Source organism: Pogoniulus pusillus, chromosome 2 (assembly GCF_015220805.1).
Source record: "Pogoniulus pusillus isolate bPogPus1 chromosome 2, bPogPus1.pri, whole genome shotgun sequence".
Lineage (NCBI taxonomy): Eukaryota > Metazoa > Chordata > Aves > Piciformes > Lybiidae > Pogoniulus > Pogoniulus pusillus.
Genome location: NC_087265.1, coordinates 13,529,392 through 13,545,029, shown reverse-complemented (window position 1 = coordinate 13,545,029; position 15,638 = coordinate 13,529,392). Strand labels below are relative to the sequence as shown.

The 15,638-nt window shown below is 45.5% G+C and overlaps 1 protein-coding gene across 17 annotated transcripts in view; it reads left to right on the top strand.

Annotated features, from left to right (window-relative positions):
- Positions 1–15,638, top strand: part of KALRN (kalirin RhoGEF kinase) — a 651,147-nt gene that overhangs the window by 527,913 nt on the left and 107,596 nt on the right. For 16 of the 17 annotated variants that reach the window (XM_064156788.1, XM_064156780.1, XM_064156820.1 and 13 more), the window contains 2 exons: positions 10,144–10,173; positions 11,680–11,926. In XM_064156788.1, the coding sequence (XP_064012858.1) occupies positions 10,144–10,173; positions 11,680–11,926 (277 nt within the window). The remainder of the gene's footprint in view (positions 1–10,143; positions 10,174–11,679; positions 11,927–15,638) is intronic. The other variant, XM_064156794.1, reaches the window with a different exon arrangement.

The following is a 15,638-nucleotide window of genomic DNA, read 5'->3' as shown; positions in this document are numbered from 1 at the left end:
CACAAGACCTAGACACCAGCAATAGAAAAGAAAAATAGCAACTATTAAACCAAGGAAATTACTTGGAAAAGGAGAGGGATGCCAAGCTAACCTCTCCAGCAGTGGCAGAAGGAAGTCAGTCTTACAGGACCATGTGGCTTATAGTTCAAATAATCTTCTCCAATTAAAAATTAAGCTATTTTATGTCAAACATCTGTTCTGTAAATTCAGCAATTTGGGGGAAAAAAACATCAGGGGATACTTTAAATCCTTCATCAAGTTTTGGTTTCTCTGTTCAGATCCTACTCATTTTGAGGAATTAATATCCCAGAAGGGAGGGTGTTATGGTTTCCTATGATGTTCTCAAGCATCAGTGCAGGCTTTTACATTTCTCTAGTCTGGGCTGCCTTCCATGCACCCATGGTGACTTATAGAATCATAGAATCAACCAGGTTGGAAGAGACTTCCAAGATCATCCAGTCCAACCTAGCACCCAGCCCTAGCCAATCAACTAGACCATGGCACCAAGTGCCTCATCCAGTCTTTTCTTGAACACCCCCAGAGATGGTGACTCCACCACCTCCTTGGGCAGCCCATTCCAATGGTAAATCAGTCTCTCTGGCAAGAACTTCCTCCTAACATCCAGCCTATACTTCTCCCGGCACAACTTGAGACTGTGTCCCCTTGTTCTGTTGCTGGTTGTCTGGGAGAAGAGACCAACCCCCACCTGGCTATAACCTCCCTTCAGCAATGAGGTCCCCCCTGAGCCCCCTCTTCTCCAGGCTAAACAACCCCAGCTCCCTCAGCCTCTCCTCCTAGGGTTTCCTTCAGATACCCAGCCTTAATTGCAAAGATGCATGTGCTTTAGGAGAACCCAGTGCACCTGGAAGTGAGTGTCAGCAGAGTCTGCAGTGAACAGCCATCACAGCAGCTGGGCTGAGACATAGGGAGGTAGATCTTCCCATCAGCCCTGCATGCTGCTTGTAACAGCACTGGAACTGAGTGTGGCTGTCCACTGAAGAGGCTATCTAATGTAATGCAATTGGGCCTGTAGGTATCTAAAACACAGTGGGAGTTAGCCACTAAATCTTGATCCCTGCATGCTAGCAGAGGTAAAGAAGAGAGTGCAAGTTTATCCCTTTTCTGCCTTTGCACTCTCACTTTTTACAGTGGTACCATAACAGGAAAGCACAATTTTGAAGCAATCTACAACTCCTTATCTTGGAAATGATGGCTTTTTATTTGTCAAGGGTGGGGGGAGGCCAGTTGCAGATATTGTTTGAAACTCTACCACTTTTTGTACCTCCATTAAAAGTGTAACTGTGCAGACAGTAACATTATTTGTCTAAATTAATTACCTAATTTACAAAGGAAAAATAATCTGGGGATACGTGTATTGAGCAAATTTGATCCAGTGCACAAAATGAGATTCACTTTGTTCTAAAGCATCCTGAAAGTGATCTTACTGTGCTTTTCCCCTGAATGTCATTTGCTTCCTTCCCAAGAGAACACCAGAGATGCCTTCTCTGGTTGGTGTGAGCCATTGTTCCTACTTGTTCACATAACTGTTTTTATTTCAGTGCAATTTAAAAGAAGTGGCTAATCAGAGATCTGATTTCTTTATCGTCATTTCTTAATGGTGACATCAAGAAAGCTGAGGACAAGCAAATAGTGGGGAGTCATGCTCAGTTGGGAACACTGTCTGATATTAGAATAGGACTGCTGGAAGATTATTTCATTCCTCACTTCTTAAAACTCTGACTTAAAGACAGATGTGTGTGGTGCTTACCCTCCGTCTTTGCCAAGAGTGCTTGCCTCTTGTCCTTCTAAAGCTTCTGTTGGATTTGAACTCTCATTCTCCAGTGATACCAGGTATCTGATGCAGACAATTGGGTTTCTATTGTAAGCTTGTCAGATTGTGGAATCATAGAATTGTTAAGGTTGGAAAAGACCTCTGAGATCATCAAGTCCAACCATCAGCCCAACACCACCATGCCCACTAAACCATGTCTTAAAGTGCCATGTCTACACATATTTTTGAGACCTTCAGGGATGGTGACTGCAGCACCTCCCTGGATTTAGATGTGCAGATCTTTCTATTGTGAACACTTTTGCTGTCCTCTTTGTACCTAGGGATGTTTCACAAAGCTCCTGACTGCATGATCAGGTCTTGTGTACATTCTGGCAGTGTTGTGGGAGTTGATGTCTGATAAATCATCTCTTGACTGAAACCCTCGACCTCCTGGGTCAAAATTGTCTGCTTTGCTCAGGCTGTGCTGGACTTATGGAAGAAAGCAGCTAGTTAGTACTCACTCATTTCAGTGTTCCCTTGTGCTTTTATTAACCCTAGGCAAGTTCAAAACATCTAGTGACTGTGAAATACAGCAGTTGGGTGATTACCTCAGAGGGTTTCAGCCATCTGCCTTTCTCACCTTCTGCAACACTGCTAGCAAAAGTGTTCGGCTGGCTCTGTGTCACTGGTTGTATCTGCTCCATTTTGTGCTTCTCTGGGGAAGGGAAAGGGATGGAATTTGGGTACAGCTTCCTGAGCCAATTGCCATGACAAAACCTTCAGTCTTGCAGGATCAAACACAGACTGATGGTCTGGTTCAATTTGTTAGACGAAACAAAGTGAGTCTGGTCAAATTATCTTCAAAAGCATTGTTTTTAGTTGGACATACTCCTTAATTTGGATTGACTTTAGTCTTAATTTCTGGGAAAAAAAGGCTTGAGAAATCAGATAGCTCCATTCAAGCCATTCCAGAGATGACAGCATATGCCAGAGTCCAAAATCCAACACAAGCAGGATATCATAGAATCATAGAATCAAACAGGTTGGAAGAGACCTCCAAGATCATCCAGTCCAACCTAGCACCCAGCCCTAGCCAGTCAACTAGACCATGGCACTAAGTGCCTCATCCAGGCTTTTCTTGAAGACCCCCAGGGACGGTGCCTCCACCACCTCCCTGGGCAGCCCATTCCAATGGGAAATCACTCTCTCTGGGAAGAACTTCTTCCTAATATCCAGCCTATACCTACCCTGGCACAACTTGAGACTGTGTCCCCTTGTTCTATTGCTGGTTACCTGGGAGAAGAGGCCACCCCCCACCTGGCTACAATGTCCCTTCAGGTAATTGTAGACAGTAATAAGGTCACCCCTGAGCCTCCTCTTCTCCAGGCTAAACAGGCCCAGCTCCCTCAACCTCTCCTCATAGGATTTGTGCTCCAGGCCCCTCACCAGCTTTGTTGCCCTTCTCTGGACATGTTCCAGCACCTCAACATCCTTCTTGAATTGAGGGGCCCAGAACTGGACACAGCACTCAAGGTGTGGCCTGACCAGTGCTGAGTACAGGGGCAGAATAACCTCCCTTGTCCTACTGGCCACACTGTTCCTGATGCAGGCCAGGATGCCATTGGCTCTCTTGGCCACCTGGGCACACTGCTGGCTCATATTCAGCCTACTATCTATCAGTACCCCCAGGTCCCTTTCCTCCTGGCTGCTCTCCAGCCACTCAGTCCCCAGCCTATAGTGCTGCTTGGGGTTGTTGTGGCCAAAGTGCAGAATAGGGACACCAGAAAGAGATGATGGACAGGAAAAGTCTGTGCTATTTCAGACCATAACACCAGATTCCCTTTTCATTCCCATATTTATAAGTCTCAGGTGCCCATCTCTGCAGAATAACTTACTGTGCCTTGATTTATAGGACGCTGCACATCCAAATGGCTCTGTTGCTGTCTCACTGTTGCTGTCTTATTTGGGCTACAGGTCTCTCACCAGGATCTCAGACATGTATTTGACTAAATAATCAATTATAAAGACACCTCCTAATGAAGCTCAAGGAGTTCCTCTTTTTTTGGTCAGACAAAACAGAAAGAGCAGGAAAGCACCAACTCCATCTTCATAGAAGATGGGTAGAGGAGCCTAAGTACCACAGACGGCTCAGAGATAAGCTGGGTAGTCTCCACTGAATTTTTGGCTTTGAACTCAAACAGTTCTGCTGACTAATAGCTTACATCTGGTTCAGCTCCTAGCTCCTGAAATACAGTCAGTTCGTCTGCATGCAAACATCTCTGCAATGAAGCATTCACCAGAACTGCCAGAGCTCTCAGTTCAGTGCCCTTTAGAGCTGTAAAAGCTTTACTAGGAGGAGGGACATAGGTGACTTAGTGTTCACACTCCAGAGACTGTTACAAAGTAAAAACTGCAGCAATTCTTCAGTATTGGAATTCCACAAAGGCTTTGTCTGATTTTTATCTCTCTCTCCAACCTCCCAGTAAGAGGAAAATCTCCACAAAATTACAGAAGTTTTCACAAAGGAGATTCTGGGGGCTGGGAAGCTTTCTTGTGCCTGTCTCCCAGCTAGAGTGACAGCTCCTGCATCTACTTCAGTGCAGACAGAATCAATTTCTAAGTGGTCTTACCCACTTTTTTTTTTGACCTCTTGATAGGAATGCAAATGCCGTTTTTCCTCTCGCTGCCTCTCTTACCCTCTTGAAGTAGGCTGCTTATGGTGACTAAATGCTTCTATCCAGCGCTGGCTTTCATCCAAAATCAAATGGGCAGAGAGCTTGAGAGCAATGGAAAACTAGCAATTTATATCAGGACCCAGTGCCACACCATGCAGAATTCTTTGCTTTGTTTAAACTAGCAGAGCTCTGTGTTCCCTTGAATATATGTAAATTACCATCTAGTGTGGGTTTTCACAACAGTGTTGGCATATTTCAAAACACTCCAGCTACTCTGAGCAGCTTTCCTGACCCTGAGAGGTTTGTTCTCCATTGCTGATTCTTCGACTGAAAATGAGATGTTGGCTTGAGATTTTTACAGCAGAGGAAACAACTTCTTACCTTTCTGAAATATACTGGGGTTTACCTGCACCTGCAGATGCTGTGCACTGCTGATTCTGCTTCTGAATATGATTTTATGATTGAAAAATAAACTTAAGGGAAAACTGAAGCACTCTAGGAACAGGAAAAGGGAAATGAGATAAATATGAACAAATGATACTGCAATTTTAATAGCAGGATGCACTGGATAATTGAACATAGTGGGGTTGAGTGTGATTCTTTACTGAGCAGCCCTGTGGGGAAGGATCTAGGAGTCCTGGTGGACAAGTTATCCATGGGACAGCAATGTGCCCTTGTGGCCAAGAAGGCCAGTGGGATCCTGAAATGCCTTAAGAATAGTGTGTCCAGCAGATCAAGGGAGATTCTCCTCCCCCTCTACTCTTACCTAGTGATTCCTCACCTGGAATATTGCATCCAGTTCTGGGTTCCCCAGTTCAGGAGGGACAGGGATTTGCTTGAGAGAGTCAGATGGAGGACTACAGGGATGGTTAGAGGACTAGAGGATGTGCCTTATGAAGGATAGGCTGAAAGACCAGGGGCTTTTTATCCTGCAGAAGAGAAGACTAGGGGAGGGGATCTAATAAATGTTTATAAATATATGAGGGCTGGGTGTCAAGAAGGAAGGTACAGCCTCTCCTCACTGCCCTGTTCTAGGACATGAGGCAATGGATGTAAAGGTACAGCCTCTTCTCACTGCCCTGTGATAGGTCATGGGGCAACGGATGTAAACTACAGCACAGGAACTTCCACCTCAACATGAGCAAGAACTTCTTTACTGTAAGGGTCACACAGCACTGGAACAGGCTCTCCAGAGGGGTCGTGGATTCTCCTTCTCTGGAGACTACCAAGGCCTGTCTGGATGCATTCCTGTGTAACTTGCACTAGACTATATAGTCCTGCTCTGGCAGGAGGGTTTGACACAATGATCTCCAGACATCTCTTCCAACCCTCAACATCCTCTGATCTTGTGACAATGTATATTTTAATACTTTACTATTGAATGAGAAGATACTCATCAGTTATGTACTGACAGAGCATCTTTGGCAGTTTTGAGCCCACAGGCCAGAGAGTTGACAGTCTCTAGGCTTTGGCAAAGGTCAGGCAGCTTGAGTGTACTGCCTTTTCACAGGATGATATTCAAAAGAATTGAAGCAAAGGTGGGAGATGGGTACAACATGCTGGTATGTTATTCTGTTCTCCTTTACTGTTCAGTTGTGAGAAGGGCCTGACCAAACTGTAGGCATACTTGGTAACGGGGAACTCCAGATACAGCTGATCTGTCTACTTCACTTGGCAGTGAGTGACAATGCCTGGCAATGAGATTGCTGGCCACTCCTCAGCATCCAGCCTGGGGATCTCCCTACAGAACAGAGCCAAACTAATCACTCAGGTATGTGCAGCATCTGCCCAAGGGTTGTCTGAAAGGAGACAAAACTTCAAAACTTTGGCTGTGGTCCAGCTTATAGGGTCTCCCATGAGTGTCAAATGTAGCTTGGTGGCAGAACAGATAACCACGTCATCTCTGTTTAGTGCCTTCACATTTCATAGACCACAATGTGGTTTGTGAGTCTCTAGCAAACTTAAGATTTTAATTACAAAAGGATTTGAACATTAGTTATGGCACCGTGCCACAGGAGGGAAGACCAAGCACACCAGTGTTTTGCACCCTTGTGCACCTTTGTAGAAATAGACAACTGCAACACTGCAGAGAGCACCAGAACAAGAGGACACAGCCTCAAGCTACGCCAGGGGAAATTTAGGCTTGAGGTGAGGAGAAAGTTCGTCACTGAGAGAGTCATTGGACACTGGAATGGGCTGCCCAGGGAGGTGGTGGAGTCGCCGTCCCTGGGGCTGTTCAAGGCAGGATTGGACATGGCACTTGGTGCCATGGTCTAGCCTTGAGCTCTGTGGTAAAGGGTTGGACTTGATGATCTGTGAGGTCTCTTCCAACCTTGGTGATACTGTGATACATTTGCTGGGGCAGCTACTATTTATTCAGCTCTGCTGTTACAACTACAACAGTATTACTATTACCAGTTCTCTGCCTCTCAGAGCTTGTGTTCATCTTTTAGAACCAGTGTGAAAGCCATCATGATTTTGTTATCCTTATAGCTACCTGTTTGAGAAGTTCCTGAGGAATCCTTCTCCAGGCACCCATCTCCCACATCCTCTGCTCAACCTGTTAGAGAGTTATTAATTTCTAATCTTCTTTCAACTGAAGTGAATTTATTACAGGTTTGATCTCTTTTAGAGGGAAGGAAGGACTGCCTGTGACCTGTTAGGTCTTTGTCATCGGCAGAATAATGATAAGCATGCCTCTGGTGTTCAGCCTTGCTTCCTCTGGCTGCTGCTTTACAGCTGGAAACTAAAGAAATGTAGCAGTGGCCTTGCACTCATACTGTGATTCAGAAAATACCATCTCATGGTAATCCTGCACTAACTGGTACCTGCTGGTCCCTGGAGCTAAGATGGCTCCTGCACTTGGAGCAGGCTGGATGCCCCTGCAGTGGGACGTGTCCATGGCTGGGATCATTTTGATGGTTTGCACTTCACCTTCCCATGGCTGACAGGCATCCAATTTGGTGTTCCTAGCAAAAAAAAAGCCTCACGTAAGTCATGACAGAACTTGCTCTCCAGCATCAGCATCTGCTCATATTAGTGCTCAGAGTTAAGTAAGCAATGTCCTGCAGTAGAGAGGGGAGTTTTCAGTGTCTGCACAGCTGAGTCCCTGCCTGCACTGGTGAGAATAGGGTAAGGCTCTTTCCTTGCTCAGGTTTGGTCTCTTTTAGAACATCCTGATGCAGACACACACTGAATGGGCAGTGATAGTTTCTAGCCAGAAGCAAGTGAATGCAGAAAATGGGAGATGGTTTGCTGGTGGCATGTACCATGGAGACAGGCTGAGGCGCCTGCTAGCTTCTCTCAGGACATACAGCACATCTGCACTGGTCTGCTTAGCTCCCTCCTGCCTCTTCATTACATTTTGCCATTTGCTTCTACCATTTCTCCTCTTTCTGGTTTTAAAGGCTAATGCTCTTGCTGTGTAATTCATTGGGTTTCTCCTTCTGTCAGATTTTTCAGTTGTGCCTTGTGCTTCACAAAGGCATGTTGCATTCTCATTTTTATTTTAATGTCTCTCACCAATCATGTTGTACCCTACACAGATTAAACTGCTGTCTGGGTTTTGAATATATCCAGCCAGTGGGTTTAATGGTGGGGTTTTTTTTAATCACAGGAATAATAAAAGTGAACATTACACGTTAAAATATAAAGCTGTTTACCTGTGAAGCTCAACCTTAAGGGCATTCTCTATTTTCTTTCTTTCTCCAAACCAAATGCAGTATGCATAAGAAACCAGCAGCCCATCTATATTCCAGTTTGCAAGCTGCAAGGTAGAGAAGCATGATGTACTTCTCTGAGACTGGAAAATCACTCTCTAAAAAACAAATTAATTAACTAATAGCTTGAGGGATCACTTCATAGGTGAAAGGATTTCTGTCATCGGGAATCAGATGTATTTGCATTATTCCTCAGTGGCTTACAAACTGTGTATGTATTAGTATAATATAAGCTTTCTGGAGAGATTACTTTGCTGTGGGTTAATTTGGTGAGTAAATGTTCTTTGTAGCATAGTGGTATCTAAGGCACAGAACAGACATGGCAATACTTGGAAATCCTCGGGCAAAAAGAAGGAGCTCCTTTTCTGTGCTTTATGACTGGCATCTAAAAAGGAGCAGCAGGCCCCTACCTGAGCTAACTGCTTGCACCAGTCCCTGAGACATGGAATCTGCTTAATTCTTCCTGCCAAAGAAGGGGTCGTTCCCTGAAAATATGGGAGTTTAGTACCAGCTCCAGCCAGTGAGCTGGTGCATGGGGAAGCCCTGCTCCATGTATCCATCCAGAGGATGCTGGAGGAGTAGGTGATATTAATTCACATAGCTACCAAGGAGCCAAGGGAAGTTGGATCACACTCTCCCACATCAAAGATAAACTTCTAAAGTCCAAGAGAAGGATGTGAATATCTCCCCTGTTGAGGAAGAGCTTGATGACTCCAGGTGTGGAGCAGTTGCTAGGAGGGATAATTACTGCCAGTTCACATTGTATTCAAAAGCAGTATTTTAAATGAATCGGAGAAAACAGGAACTCAGGGCAAGGTGGTATCTGAGAGTCATGGAGCACACCTGCCTCCTCTGGGATAATATTTGCAGGTGTTACCCTAGTGGAAGCAGCTGTTGTATCACAGATGTTTAATTATTTGAAAAGGAATTGACAAAGTCCTGTGATAAATCTGATTTCAGGTTAGCTGCCCCTCAGCCTGCAGAAGCACCATGCTGCTCAGGGCAATACTTTGCAGGCTGATGCTCCCTTGGAAGTGCCTTCTTAGCTTCAAACCTTCCCTAGGACTGTCTTCAGCAGGCCTTTTTTACCTGGAATATTTCATGGCTCTTTTCATCTTTCCTGTTTGAGCAATAACAATTATTTCTCTTTCAAAAATCAACTTGAACCACCTGAAGAAAAAGAATTTAAGTACTCTGGAACATCTGCCCATGTCGTTGGCAACGATGGGTCTTGGGATTGCTGTCAGAATCAGCTCCTTCATGCCCAGAGACCGGACATCGTGTTTAGAAAAGCAATTTGAAGACAAGGAATAATTGCTTCTTGCCAGCAAAGGAGCTTGCTGTGTGATGGCAAACACGGACACCTAGTGGTACCCGAGTGTAGGGCTTTGCGTTTTACCTCTGGATGAGAAGCAGATACAGCAGAATGTTTGTTCACATGTTTTCCTTAAAATGAAGGAGAGATTCGATTATTTGCAGAAGAAAGAAAATGTAATTGGCAAGGAGTAGTGAAAGGATTAGGGAAAAATCATCATGTTGGGTAAGATTTGCCAGGGTATTTACCAAGAAGTCATAGTGGTGGTCGTGTCTTAAATACTGCACTGCTATGCCAGATAAAAAGATTTTTTTTTTTCCTGCTCCTGAATTAGTCCATAGCAAAGAAATCTCATTAAACATTATAGCAATAACTTATCCTTACTGTACCAGTGAATGTTTGTACTCCAGTTATGGGGAGGTTACATTAGCATGATGAATGGTGGCTTTGCTGATAAAACTACAGAGTTAGGTACTAAACTCATCTGTTGTGTGCTTTGATCAACCCACTGAGCTCTTTCTGCCAGGATTAGTGTGAGCACTCTGGATGAATAGCCTCAAACAGCTGCCATGGTTTGGTTTGTTTGGTTTTTGTTTTTTTTTTTCCTACTTATTTACAAATAATCTTTCAGAGAAATATCTCCTTCTTCTTCCCCAAATCTAGCATTTCGTCTACGGCAGAGACACAGGACAGGTGAGAACCAGTCCTTGTCCACTGACCCCTTTCTGTAATTATAAATATCACCTCTGTGAATGGGATTTCTTTCACACCTGCATCATACACACAAACCACTATGCCACTGAGTGGAGAGACAGGCTGTTCCCGTGGGAGTGGGCACTGAGGGCTGCCTGGGCTGAGAAAACAGCTTTTGAGATTGTCCCAGCTGAAGAGAGGAGTGTGCTCTCCTCAAAGGCTCCCCCATCAACAGATGCTAGTTCTTAGTGTTTCACTGAGATACTGACAGATTCCTCCCAATTTAGTTGGATTTGGAAGCTGTTCTTTTAAAAACACTTTGTAATGGGTTTGTTGTTTAGCTCCATACCCTATAGAAATAGGGAGATTTAGGGTATTACACGGTTTTAAATTAGCTTATTTAGTATTCTTTAATAACATTAAATCAGTAGACTACTTTCTATTGAATTTGACAGTGGAATAAGACCTCAAAGACCCTTGCATGTTTCAGAAGCAAAAAGAGGGCCTTTAATGACAGGCAGACAGCAAGACGTCCATACTGCAGAGGAGCATTAAAAAAGATTCCTCGCACCAGGAAGACTTAGATTTATGCTCACACCTTTTTAGACACCAAGAATCAGCCTCCAAGATCCAAATCTGTAAGAAAACAAGCTTCATTAGCTGTGCTGCCTGTGCAATCACTTCTTCTGTTTTGATTTGCTGTGTACACAACCGCTTATATATCCGGGCTGTGGTTGTATAGAGGCTGTGGTTAAACAGAGACCGGTGCTGTGCATCCAGAGCTGCAGGGTGAGAGGCTGAAGGAAAGCAGCAGGTTGCCAGCGCTCAGTACGGAAGGAAGATGATACATTTATTCTTAGATACAAATCCTGGAAGTCAGCATATAATCAATCAGAGGTGTTTACATATTTACACCTCTGTTTTCCATCAGAGAGCATGGGAGGAGCTTTTTTTGATCTGCTCGGTCAGGATTCCCTAGTCTCCCGAGAGGTCCCTAGAGTAAGTTTGGGAAGACGAAGGAATGTTTCTTGTCATGCAAAAAAAAATTGTAGCTGTTTCCTCACTGCACTGGTGGCATGTGGCAATGTGTCTTAACTCATGCTGTAGAGGGGTGAACTGACATTTGTTCTGCCTTGAGGGCAGCCTGGGCTATTGCCAGGCTAGGAAATCGCCCTAGAAACTAAAGCAAGGAAAAAGTGCAGTGTTTCTGATGGACACCCACAGCTAGAAAATCCACCCCTGGCTAGCATTCAAAAGGTTACTGGGTGGGTAGCTTTGATTTCTCACTTCAGCCCAGCAGAATCAATAAGAAGTAAAGGAAACCAGGGCCACAACACGTTGAACTTTGACAAAAGAAATGATTAACTTGGCTTCTAAGGAACACAAGTCCTGTCTTTGCCAGTGTAAATATGATGCAAAGATGATTGCCTTTATCCAGTCCTCTCTAACTTCTACCCCTGCTCTCTTTTTTTTTTTTTTTTTTCCTTTTATGTTGAACCTGAGCAGCTGTCTGGAGGGTGTGAACTAACCGTGGTGCTCCAGGACTTCACAGCGGGCCACAGCAGCGAGCTGAGCATTCAGGTGGGGCAGACGGTGGAGCTGCTGGAGCGGCCGAGCGAAAGGCCAGGCTGGTGTTTGGTGCGGACCACGGAGCGGAGCCCACCTCAGGAGGGTCTGGTCCCCAGCAGCGCTCTCTGCATTTCCCATTCCCGCAGCAGTGTGGAGATGGATTGCTTCTTCCCTTCAGGAAAAGGTAGGCAACAGCCCGGCAGGTTTCAGATTCTTTCAGATTTCCCCTTTCGTATCATGTAAGTGCAAAGCTGCTTGGGCTGCCCTGGTAGTCGGTGTGGGTGAGGCTGTCCAGTCGTCAGCAAACTCTGTTACCAGATCTCTGTGAACTGGCACAGCAACAGCCTGACTCCATGTCCATGAATCAATGTTTGTGCGTGTGCGTCCTTTGCTGTGTGCCAGTCATTATTGTCTTGAGATGCTGGGTTAAAAGAAGACCTTTAAACAGCAAAGGAACTGGGTTAAGTGCCTAAAAGCCTAAAGGGAGGGAAAGTCATGCTGTGTATATACTCAGGGTGCCCCAGATTGTGGATTTGCTGGTTTATGAGTGCCATGGTGCAGACTAGTACGTGGTCTCTTAGTATATCCCTGCTGCCTTTCTATTACTGCAAACGTGCCACCAGTGACTTCTGGTGCGTTCTGTTGACTCGTGAACTGGAGACATCCCCACAGCACAGTGGGGAAAACACCCTTCACAATTAGTGCTCGAAAAAATACATCCCTGATATTATCGTGGTAGCTTGGGCTTGACCCACAATGAATGGTGAAATAGTCTTTGTCTCTGTGGTGTCTGTGGCCTTCTTAGCTGACGTTCTGTTCTCAGCGATGTGTGTCCTGCACATAGGATCTGTGTGACAAGGCATAGGAGATGCTCCAGACTGATAGAGCAGAACTGGTTCAGGGCAGTGTGGCCAGAGCAGGTCTCTTTGTGGCTGTGTCCCTGCTTCGGGCCACACACAGCACAGGTAAAATCCAAGGAGAAAAGGCCCTTGTTGTCCCACACCCAAATTCAAGCCCACAACATGAAGTGTCTTTTTAATATCTCTTTTCCTGTCTGCATCAAGGGAAACAGAATTTGATCCGTTCCTGTTTGAGTGAGTTGAGCTTGGTGGCTTTGTTTGTTTTGAGAAAAAGCTTGAGGCTGGGCTGTTGGCTGTCCTCTCTCCCAGCCTGCACTCCCACTCTGGAGGCCAGGAGTGGGGCACACCCCAGGACACAGCAGCATGGTAGGGCCAGAGTCCACAATCAGTTTTCCTTAAAGAGCCATCTGAGCCAAAGCTGGGGGAGGAGAGCGCAGATTTTCCTCTTGGACTTGATCCCCTCAGCGGATCTCAATCAGGTGCTTTGCCTTGCCCTGCTCTGCAAAAGGGAGGAGGTGAAGTCAGTGCTGGCTGTCAGCTCTGTCTGCAGTGCAAACTCCAAACCCGTCACGCGCTTCTTAGGCCTGCTGCTGTCTCTCCTCCCTGCCTCATGCCCAGATCCCTGCCTTGCCTCTGCTGCCTCAGGAGCCTGTACTGGTCCTCAGCTGTCCTTTGAGAAGAATGCAGTTCCTTATAAGCAAAATAAATCTGTGAATAAACAGAAAGGTAAAGCTAAAAAAAATCAGCCTGGTCTGTGTAAGAGCAATCACTGCCTGGCATGACTCACAGGAAACCAGAGACCTGTCTTCTGGGTGCATGGTCCAGTATTTGGACTTGGGTTCTCTGCTGAAGGACATTGAGGCACTGCTCAGACTTCACTGAGGCTTCCTAGGTTGAAGAGTTTCTATTCAAATGAAGCAAAGCAAAAATTTTGCAGGAGTAGGTTGTGAAAACGGAGGCAGGAAATCCTGAGGAGGATGGAGACAGAGTGGTGCAGAGGCTAAGGGCTGGCAAGGGACATGCGGCCCCTGCTTCCAGCATGACTGTGTGAGCTTCAGGGCACAACTGCAATGAAGGTGTGGAGCAACAGTGGCCCAGAGATGACTGGCACCTGAAAGCCATCAGGCTGTGTCAGCACAGCACCACGCCTGTGCTAGCACACTTCGCCTGCCTGTGGGACAGGATATTTCACTTAACACACTGCTGCTGCTTCCAGTTTGGAGCTGGCTCTTTACTCATCATCTCCAAACAGGTACAGAGTGAGTCTGCGGCTGGCTGGCTCCAGCCATGTATGTATAGCCTTTGTTTTCTTATATCTCTTCCTCACCCAGCCTCGCTTTTCTTCTTGCACATACCAAAGCTGTATTAGGGAGCCTCAGTATTAATGAGATCTCCACAAGTGCTCCTAGAAATAACAAAAATCATGACCCAATCCGCAGTTTTGGCCAGAGCACAGCAAATAGGTTCTGTGTCTAATCAGTCTTCCCTCTTTTTGGAAAACAGGAAACTGTTTAAACTGAATGAACAGATGCTGGGAATAAAGACAGGGGGTCAAGTTTAAAATGGAAAATGAAGTAGCCACTAGAAAAGCCTGCTAATCTCATGAGAAGCTGGGAGAGTTAGCATTTGAAATGGCTTCTGGCTATACAGATATGTGTCCTTCCTTACTTCCAGTAGCGTTAGGCATGAGCTGGACTTGGAGTCTCTTGGTCCAGGCTTCCAAAATTTGTGGTCTTTCTTTATCACAGTATCACAGTATTATTAGGATTGGAAGAGACCTCACAGATCATCAAGTCCAACCCTTTACCACAGAGCTCAAGGCTAGACCATGGCACCAAGTGCCACGTCAAATCCTGCCTTGAACAGCTCCAGGGACGGCGACTCCACCACCTCCCCGGGCAGCCCATTCCAGTGTCCAATGACTCTCTCAGTGAAGAACTTTCTCCCCACCTCAAGCCTAAATCTCCCCTGGCTCAGCCTGAGGCTGTGTCCTCTCGTTCTGGTGCTGGCCACCTGAGAGAAGAGAGCAACCTCCTCCTGGCCACAACCACCCCTCAGGTAGTTGTAGACAGCAATAAGGTCACCCCTGAGCCTCCTCTTCTCCAGGCTAAACAATCCCAGCTCCCTCAGCCTCTCCTCATAGGGCTGTGCTCAAGGCCTCTCCCCAGCCTCGTCGCCCTTCTCTGGACACGCTCAAGCATCTCAATGTCCCTCCTAAACTGGGGGGCCCAGAACTGAACACAGTACTCAAGGTGTGGTCTAACTAGTGCAGAGTATAGGGGCAGAATGACAAAGGCTGATGCGTTTTCTAGCGTTATCAAATGGTGTCCACTGCCTGTTTCAATTGTGTGTACATGCACAACTGCAGAAGAGCAGGTTAATAGCTGAAATTTCTTCATAATTACCAAGGTACAACATTCTGTGCTGTTACAAGTAGTCATTTCAAGAACAGAAAGTCTCCATACTCAAATCTGAATGTTTCTAATAACAGAATTTGCCATCTATGATAGAAACACTCAGACTTTTGACAAGTATTAAAACATAGTCACATCTGCTTAGTGGGAAATGGCAAATTACTGTGTTCACTTCTATTATAAGTTATGGTGGACTGTAAATGTAAATCATGTGGCTCACAGAAGCTACCTGTCATCCCTATGATGAAAGAGTAAAGAAAGGTACTATGTCAGGCACCACCTGAACAGGTGATGGCTTGAAAGATTTGATCACCACAACATTCTGCAGAACTTCAGTGCAAGTCCTCATCAAACCCAATCCTTTTGAACAGCCTCCCTGAAAGCCACTGGAAATGCAGAATAAGACTTCCCAACAGAACATGTGCTCTGGCTCTTCCTCACTTTTTTACACTATTCCTTTGAAAGCAGGGAGTGAATTAACATAAAATATTGCAAAAGGAAAAATGTGGTGCAAACCCAGAAGAGAACACTTCCTACCTTTTGTAATGAAATATCTGCACAGCTTTCTCTTGTTGATTTTAGTAAGAGTGCAGAGGCTTTTCAGGTCTCCCAGCCTTCCGTC